Consider the following 9,202-nt stretch of genomic DNA (forward strand, 5'->3'; position numbering starts at 1 on the left):
ATCAGTGTGTAAAGGATATCACCACATGAGCTCAGGAACACTTCAGAAACCCACTGTCAGTAACTACAGTTGGTCACTACATCTGTAAGTGCAAGTTAAAATTCTCCTATGCAAAGCGAAAACCGTTTATCAACAACACCCAGAAACGCAGTCGGCTTCGCTGGGCCTGAGCTCATCTAAGATGGACTGATACAAAGTGGAAAAGTGTTCTGTGGTCTGACGAGTCCACATTTCAAATTGTTTTTGGAAACTGTGGACGTCGTGTCCTCCGGACCAAAGAGGAAAAGAACCATCCGGATTGTTATAGGCGCAAAGTTGAAAATCCAGAATCTGGGATGGTATGGGGGTGTATTAGTGCCCAAGACATGGGTAACTTACACATCTGTGAAGGCGCCATTAATGCTGAAAGGTACATACAGGTTTTGGAGCAACATATGTTGCCATCCAAGCAATGTTACCCTGCTTATTTCAGCAAGACAATGCCAAGCCATGTGTTACATCAACATGGCTTCATATTAAAAGAGTGCGGGTACTAGACTGGCCTGCCTGTAGTCCAGACCTGTCTCCCATTGAAAATGTGTGGCGCATTATGAAGCCTAAAATACCACAACGGAGACCCCCGGACTGTTGAACAACTTAAGCTGTACATCAAGCAAGAATGGGAAAGAATTCCACCTGAGAAGCTTAAAAAAATGTGTCTCCTCAGTTCCCAAACGTTTACTGTGTGTTGTTAAAAGGAAAGGCCATGTAACACAGTGGTGAACATGCCCTTTCCCAACTACTTTGGCACGTGTTGCAGCCATGAAATTCTAAGTTAATTATTATTTGCAAAAAAAATAATAAAGTTTATGAGTTTGAACATCAAATATCTTGTCTTTGTAGTGCATTCAATTGAATATGGGTTGAAAAGGATTTGCAAATCATTGTATTCCGTTTATATTTACATCTAACACAATTTCCCAGCTCAAAAAAGAGAAAAAGCCATTAAAATAGGAGCGCAAAACAAGAACTAAAACACTGCACACAGGAAAACAGCAATAAACTCCAAATAAGTCAGGGGGTGATATGACAGGTGGTGACAGTACACCTACTTTGAGACAAGAGCTATGTTGATGCATGCTTGGTTATGCTTTAAAGTCATATCCAACAATTGCAAGAACTGAGTTTTGTTTTTTAATGATGTCTGCTGGTGGTGTGCCTCTGGATTTTTTCAACGCAAAAAATGTGCCTTGGCTCAAAAAAGGTTGAAAAACACTGATCTAGAGGATCTTGGACTCCTGTTTTTGATTGAATTCCTTAAAAACCAGTAGAGTGCTCTTAACATATAGAGCAGGGGTGTCCAAATCTTTTGGCTCGGGGGCAAAAAAAAGAATTGGCCGGGGGCCAAAAGCTTGCTCCAGGTAAAGCACTCCTTCTCAAACAGATGGGTTAGGGTAGGGGTGGGGGGTGCGTGTGACCTCAAAGAACATGCTTTTTGTGCCCTACCAGAATGAGGATGTATTCCGCACGTTTCTCTTACACTTAACACGAGACGCACAGGCCAACGAACCCCCCACATATGCTATACCGTCGGAAAGTGGCTGTTCGCGCCGATAGCGGTACTTTAAATTGGGACCGTTTCGTGTTACCATGGAAACGCTATTCACGAATAAACGGGGAAAAAATGGGTCACTAAAATGGGTACGCACCTTTTATAATGGCAGAACGCTCCAAAAAGGCATGACTACCTCCTTTTTTTTTTTTTTTTTCAAGATGGCGCCGCTGTAGTGGCTGCTGTTGGCAGGAGCTCTGTGCTCTTGTGTCATCCTTTTGTGTTTCCCTCTTGTTTTCATGTGCTATTATATATATATTAGGGGTGTAACGGTACACAAAAATTTCAGTTCGGTACGTACCTCAGTTTAGAGGTCACGGTTCGGTTCATTTTCAGTACAGTAATAAAACAACAAAATATAAATTTTGGGGTTATTTATTTACCAAATTTGCAATATCTTCCACCAAAAATATTTTTCTTAGTGGAATATTTGATGTGAAGTAATCGGAACCTTGGATAGGTCAATAATTCATAATAACATTGATTTTGATTCAATATTATGTTTTGAGCAATGACAGTTTGAAAGAAAAAAAAAACAGCTTTGTTTTATTAGTCAACATTGCAACTTTTTCTAAATTACATTTCACCTTTAAGCTTTTTTATTTCACTTTTGTTATGTTTTTGTTTATTTTAATTAGACTGACCATACGTCCTCTTTTCACCGGATATGTCCTCTTTTGCGGAGCTGTCATGGCGGAGTTTCTTAAATGCCTCAAATGTCCGGCATTTTGAGTATTGTTGACACAACGTGCAGTACGTTACTTAATATGTCCGTATGGAAACTCGTTCGGTACACCGCCGCACCGAACCGAAACCCCCGTACCGAAACGGTTCGATACAAATACACGTACCGTTACACCCCTAATATACTGTATATATATATATTTTTTTGCCTTTTGGTTCGGGACCCTTTGGGACTGTGTGACAAGGGGTGGCACTTTCGTGACTTCTGCGGTGCTTTTTTGTGGACTTCTGGATCTGCCTCCCGGGAGCCTTTTGGCCATGGAGACCAGCTGCTGGGTCTCTGCCACACCAGAGTCCGTTTGGAGAGACTGGAGGAGATGCTGATGAAGAGACAGGGCTGCGGAGCTAGCACTGAGCGCCGGAACGGACAGGTTTCACAGTGTCTTGGCTGAACGAGCAGGGGTATCGGACACCTCAGTCTCCTTAGACCAGTGGTTCTTAACCTGGGTTCGATCGAACCCTAGGGGTTCGGTGAGTCGGGCTCAGGGGTTCGGCGGAGGTCAAAACACACCCGACTCATCGTGTAAATAAAAACTTCTCCCTATCGGCGTATTACGGATACGGCAATAGCAGAAGTCACACTGATTTGCAGGTGTGTAATTTGTTGTGAGTTCATGCACTGTGTTGGTTTTGTTGTTTGAACAAGGTGATGTTCATGCACGGTTCATTTTGTGCACCAGTAAAAAAACATGGTAACACTTTAGTATGGGGAACATATTCACCATTAATTAGTAGCTTATTAACATGTAAATTAGTAACATATTGGCTCTTAACTAGTCATTATTAAGTACTTATTAATGCCTTATTCGGCATGGCCTTATTATAACCCTAACCCTCCAACCCAGTGGTTCTTAACCTGGGTTGGATCGAACCCTAGGGGTTCGGTGAGTCGGCTTCAGGGGTTCGGCGGAGCCTCCGCCACGGAGGTCAAGACACACCCGACTCATTGTGTAAATAAAAACTTCTCCCTATCAGCGTATTATGGATACCCTCAAACAATGTTCCCTATAATTTTCCATACGTGTGAGCAAACGCAAAAACTCCTTCAACATTCAGTGGAGCACATGTGAGCACACCTTTCCCAAACCTGACTAAATAACAAATTAAATATTTTATTACTATAATCAAATGACAGCTGTCATTTCCATGAGATTATTTTCTAATATAAGTGTTTTGGCCCACTTACAATGACAATAACAAAAAATATTATTTTTCATGAGCTGTGTACTAGTATTGAATGTTTGAGTGGAAAACGAAGAAAAGGAACAGACTTTGCTGTGAAAATAAATAAATGATTTTATTTGATCAATTATCATTTAAAATGACATGAGAGTGGCACTTGCCAAGGTGAAGCCACGCATATCTGAACTGGTCTCTCAAAGGCAACAGCAGAAGTCGCACTGATTTGCAGGTGTGTAATTTGTTGTGAGTTCATGAATTGTGTTGGTTTTGTTCTTTGAACAAGGTGATGTTCATGCACGGTTCATTTTGTGCACCAGTAAAAAAACATAACTTTGCCTTGAATTTAAAAAAAAATTTTTTTTTTTTTTTTCACTAAAGAAGGGTTCGGTGAACGTGCATATGAAACTGGTGGGGTTCGGTACCTCCAACAAGGTTAAGAACCACTGCTCTAACCCTAACCCGAACCGAACCCTAATCAAATAACTCTAAATTAAGTGTTTATTACTTAGAATATGTTCCCCTAGTGTCCAAAAAACTCTAAATTAAGTCTTCGTTACTTAGAATATGTTCCCCATACTAAAGTGTTACCAAAAACATAATAACTTTGTCTTGAATTCTAAAAAAAAGAAGGGTTCGGTGAATACGCATATGAAACTGGTGGGGTTCGGTACCTCCAACAAGGTTAAGAGCCACTGCTCTAACCCTAACCCGAACCCTAACCAAATAACTCTAAATTAAGTCTTTGTTACTTAGAATATGTTCCCCATACTAAAGTGTTACCAAAAACATATAATAACTTTGTCTAGAATTTGAAAAAAAAGGAGGGTTTGGTGAATGCGCATATGAAACTGGTGGGGTTCGGTACCTCCAACAAGGTTAAGAACCACTGCCTTAGACGCATCCTCGCTCATCCATGCGGACTGGACACTGGCCGAGTTAGTGGGCGGCCGAGAGTGGAGTTGGCTCTCTTGGTTGCTTTGTTGGGTCTGCGCCTGTCTCTGACCATGCTCCCTCCACCCCAGCAGACGATGGCGTGGAACACCGCAGAGGCCACCAAAGTGTATATGTTTCTTTTACTTTTCATTCATAGTTGCATGTAGAAGAGGCTGGTTGCATCAGCTCTGCTCTTTTAATGTCTTTAATGTCCTTTGTTATTTTTGATGTTTCCCTCTTACACACATGTAAGAGGGGTGTGTGCTATATGGCTATGAGTTGTTTTTTCCCTTGGCCCAGGCTTAGAACAATTTTTTTTCTCACCCCCCCCCATTGTTTACCGGTATCTCACCTTTTTTGTAAGGGGCGCCGGAAGTTGGCAGACCCGTCAGCGATCCTGTTCTGTCTCCCTGTAATGTTTGATCCTGTTCTGTCTCCCTGTAATGTTTGTCTGCTCTTGAATGGGATTGTGCTGAAAATTTTAATTTCCCCTTGGGGATTAATAAAGTATTTCTGATTCTGATTTTTTATCTCAGCACTCTATGTCACACTTGGTAACTGTTAGCATGCAAACGATAGCATGCTAGTAAGCTAACTTAGGCTTGCTAACTTTTTCATCTATTTTTACACTTTTTTTTCTATTTCCACAGCCATACACCTTTGAGTCGTATAACTTGGTATATGAAACATGTTGACTGTAATCATGCTATCGTTAGCACACATGCTAAGTGTTAGCATTTTTATGTAAACATGTTACTGTTTTAGGCTAGCTCTGTGGCTCTTTGTGTACAGTTACACATAAAAACTCACGGATTCAGACACTCGGCACCATCTAATAAGTATGCCGGCGACCCCCGGCCAGAGGCCCATCAAAATTTACGCGGGAATTTTCTAGTTTATATTATTACATTTGAAGTGTGGTGTTTTGTATTTACCATGTTTACCAGGACCACCACTTTCCCCTGCGGCCTCGTTTCCAGGTGCTTCTCGGCCACGTAGACGGCGGCACGCGTCTTCCCAGCTCCCGTGGGTAGCCAGATGATCGTGTTTTCTCCTCGCAGAGCCCTCTGGACCACCTCCTCCTGGTACGCGTACAGTCTACAGTCCGACATCCTGCACTGGAATATGATGAAATTAGCTTGTTTGCAAAATGTAACCATCCGGAAGGTAGCATAAGCATGTTTTAAGTACAAAGTTGTATGACTCTGAGGTGTTTAAGTACAAATTTGGCTTAAAAAGTTGGCACGTTAATGTTCACATGCTAGTATGCTAACATTAGGTTGATTGACTGATTGAGACTTTTATTAGTAGATTGCACAGTACAGTACATATTCCGTACAATTGACCACTAAATGGTAACACCCGAATACGTTTTTGAACTTGTTTAAGTCGGGGAACAATTCATGGTATAAAAACACTTAATGAAAAACAATACAAAAACTGTCACGCAGATCATGACACAAAAAACTCGTTCCACAACGGAATTGTGATTCTTATTTGTTCTAAATCAATTCACAATTTTGAGTGAATCCATTTTTTTTTAAATACGTTTTTAGGTCTGCGCTTACTCACTGTGTGTTGCCATACGTCCCAGAGGACGCAAGAGGTGCTTTAGCGAACTGGTGTGAAAAGGTAGGTTTTATTATAGTTTATATACCAATTAATTGGTTAGAATCTTGTCGATTCTCGGTTCAACATGACTCCTGGCATGCTAAGGCGTGTGAAAGCTGAACATGCTCACCTTTTTTTTCAAATTTTGAATGCGTACACTTCAAAGTCATATAACTTGATACTTGACACACGCCGACTGTTAGCACACCACATTTTTAAACTAATTTTGCATGCGTACACCTCAGAGTTATACACCAAGGTCGATACATGCTGACAATTGTTAATCAGTATTTGTATTTATTTGCATGAGTTATTTTGCCAAAATAAAGCTGTGACATAACCGAATCAAAAGTCCTTCAAAAGGGTCAAAATAATTAAAAAAAAACAACCAAAAGGGACAAGCGGTAGAAAATGGATGGATGGACATTACATGTTTGATTTTTTTTATTATATGACCGAAGTTGGAGTAATTTAAGTAATTTACGCCCTTCCATTACTTTTAAGTCCTGTTTGGCTTTGAAGGTAGTTAAATATCGAACGTTTCTCTGTGGAGTCTCCTAAATGTCTATTTGTCATCCTGTAGTTTCGGTCATAGATTGTGAAAAGCGGTAGATGATCAGTGATGTCTGTTATTAGCGTCCGGCTTACAAGTTACAATGGATTCAAAAAGGTGCATGCAAGTTATTAGACAACGTGACCAAAATTAAGTTAGGATTGTTTTAAAAGATTGAGAAGACTTACCAGGAAGACGAGAGCGAGCATGTGTGAGTGGATTGTCTTCCGGCACACGTAGCTATCAGCTGTTAGGCTGGTAAGTGGAAAACGAAACTTAAAAGCTTTTTCGATGAGTCACACTGAGTGGGCGGTGGGAGGAAAAGAGAGGGTTGGCCTGCAGGAACAACACAATGAGACGTCTGAGCAGGGACATATGCTTTTGTTACTATAACATTCATTGGTAATAACAAAGGTATTACATTCATTGGCAATAACACATACATTGTAACAATGTACACATGTACTGCCAAAGACAGAAATATTTAGGTAATACATGTGTAAAGATTAATGAATGTATCAATGAACTGCTCTGTCCATAATCCCACTACCAACCCCTCAAAATGAAACTAAACATAGTAGGGCTGCAACCATTAATCGATTCAATTAGAAAAAAACATTGATTTATGTTCTGTTGCGACAATTAATCATTTGTGTGTAACTAATAAAAATTTATAAAATCTGGATAGAATAAAAAAAAAGGTAAAGCAAGTTGAATAGAAAGTGACCCCGACTTAAACAAGTTGAAAAACTTATTCGGGTGTTACCATTTAGTGGTCAATTGTACGGAATATGTACTTCACTGTGCAACCTACTAATAAAAGTCTCAATCAATCAATCAAAGATGGTAAAAAAAAAAAAAAAAAGGCAAAAAAGGTAAAAGGAAGGTAATAGAAGTATATTTAAGGTAAAAGAAGGCGAAACAGGGTAAAATAAGTTGGAAACAAAGGTTATTGGAAGGTAAATAAAAGGTAAAAATAATGTAAATAAAAAGTAGATAAAAGGTAAAATGAGTTGAATAGAATGTAAATAGGTCATGGTAGTAAATAAAAGGTAAAAGAAGGAATTTAGACGTAAAAAAGGATTTTAAAAAAAAGGTAAAGGTAGCAAATATAAGGTAAAATAAGTTCAATAAAAGATAAAATAGTGTAAATAAAAGGTAAACAAAGGTAAATAGGATTGTAGCTGAGATAGGCTTCAGCGCCCCCCGCAACCCCGAAGGGAATAAGCGGTAGAAAATGGATGGATGGTAAATAAAAGGATAAGTAAGGTGAATACAAGTTAAAAGAAGGTGGGGGGGGGGGGGGGGTAATTGGAAGGGACAAGAAGGTACTGTCAAAGAAAGTAAATACAAGGTAAAGAAAAAATAAGGTATATCGAAGGTAAATAAAAAGGTAAAGAGAAGGTAAAATAAGTTTAAATAGAATGTAAATAAAAGGTACAATGAGTAAAATAATAAAAGGTAAAATAAGTTAAATAATAGGTAAATGTAATGAATAAAAGATAAAACAAGGTAAAAAGGTAAAAGGTAAATAGAAGATAAATATTAGGTAGATAAAAGGTAAAATAAATAATATACAAAGTAAAATAAGCAAATAAAAGGTCAAATACAATTAAAATATGTAAATAGAAGGTAAAATAAGGTAAATAAAAGGCAAAAGAAGAAACAAGAGGGTAAAAGTAGAAAAAAAAGGTAAAGATTAATAAAATATAAAAGAGGGCAAATAGAACGCAACAGAAGGTAAAAGATCAATAAAAGGTAAATAGAAGGTTAAAGAAGGAATACAGAAGGTCAAATAAGTTAAAAAGAAGGTACATAAAAGGTAAAAAGAAGGTAATTAAAGGTAAAAGGAATAGAGAATGTAGATTAAGGTCCGAGAAGGTAAAATAAGGTAAATAAATGGTAAAAGAAGTTAAAAAGAATGTAAAATAATGTAAAAAAATGTTTTTAAAAAGGTAAAATAAAAGTAAACAACGGTGAAAGAAAGTAATGAAGGTGATAGCAAGTACAAAAATATTTATTTCAACTGATATCCTTGAACCATTTAGGCTCGAGAGCAAGTTTTATCCCATTATTTGAATCATCGAACAAACTAATTAGTAGAGTCCATGATTATCAAAATAATCGATAGCTGCAGCCCTAAAATATATTTAGAAACCATTTTAAATCCATCCCACTGCAGGTGCAGTAAAATAAAGATTGTGCTCCTCTTCGGATAAGGACAGCGAAACTTATTAGTGCACACTTACTTGGAAATAAGTATGCTGGAAGTTCGGATAAGGACAGCAAAACTTATTAGTGCACACTTACTTGGAAATAAGGTTCAGTTATGCTGGAAGTTCGGATAAGGACAGTGAAACTTATTAGTGCACACTTACTTGGAAATAAGGTTCAGTTATGCTGGAAATTCAGATAAGGACAGTGAAACTTATTAGTGCACACTTACTTGGAAATAAGGCTCAGTTATGCTGGAAGTTCGGATAAGGACAGTGAAACTTATTAGTGCACACTTACTTGGAAATAAGGTTCAGTTATGCTGGAAATTCGGATAAGGACAGTGAAACTTATTAGTGCACACTTACTTGGAA

The 9,202-nt window shown here is 38.4% G+C and overlaps 1 protein-coding gene across 1 annotated transcript in view; it reads right to left on the bottom strand.

Moving 5' to 3' along the window:
• The window catches only part of dhx58 (DEXH (Asp-Glu-X-His) box polypeptide 58), a 30,901-nt gene extending 23,594 nt beyond the window's left edge, over positions 1-7,307 (bottom strand). The window contains exons 1-2 of the mRNA XM_062050119.1: positions 6,803-7,307; positions 5,386-5,568 (exon numbers count right to left, since the gene is read on the bottom strand). Of these exons, the coding sequence (XP_061906103.1) occupies positions 5,386-5,568; positions 6,803-6,823 (204 nt within the window). The 5' untranslated portion in view covers positions 6,824-7,307. The remainder of the gene's footprint in view (positions 1-5,385; positions 5,569-6,802) is intronic.
• Positions 7,308-9,202: the final 1,895 nt, after the last annotated feature.

This window comes from Entelurus aequoreus, linkage group LG06 (assembly GCF_033978785.1).
Source record: "Entelurus aequoreus isolate RoL-2023_Sb linkage group LG06, RoL_Eaeq_v1.1, whole genome shotgun sequence".
In the NCBI taxonomy this organism is placed as follows: domain Eukaryota; kingdom Metazoa; phylum Chordata; class Actinopteri; order Syngnathiformes; family Syngnathidae; genus Entelurus; species Entelurus aequoreus.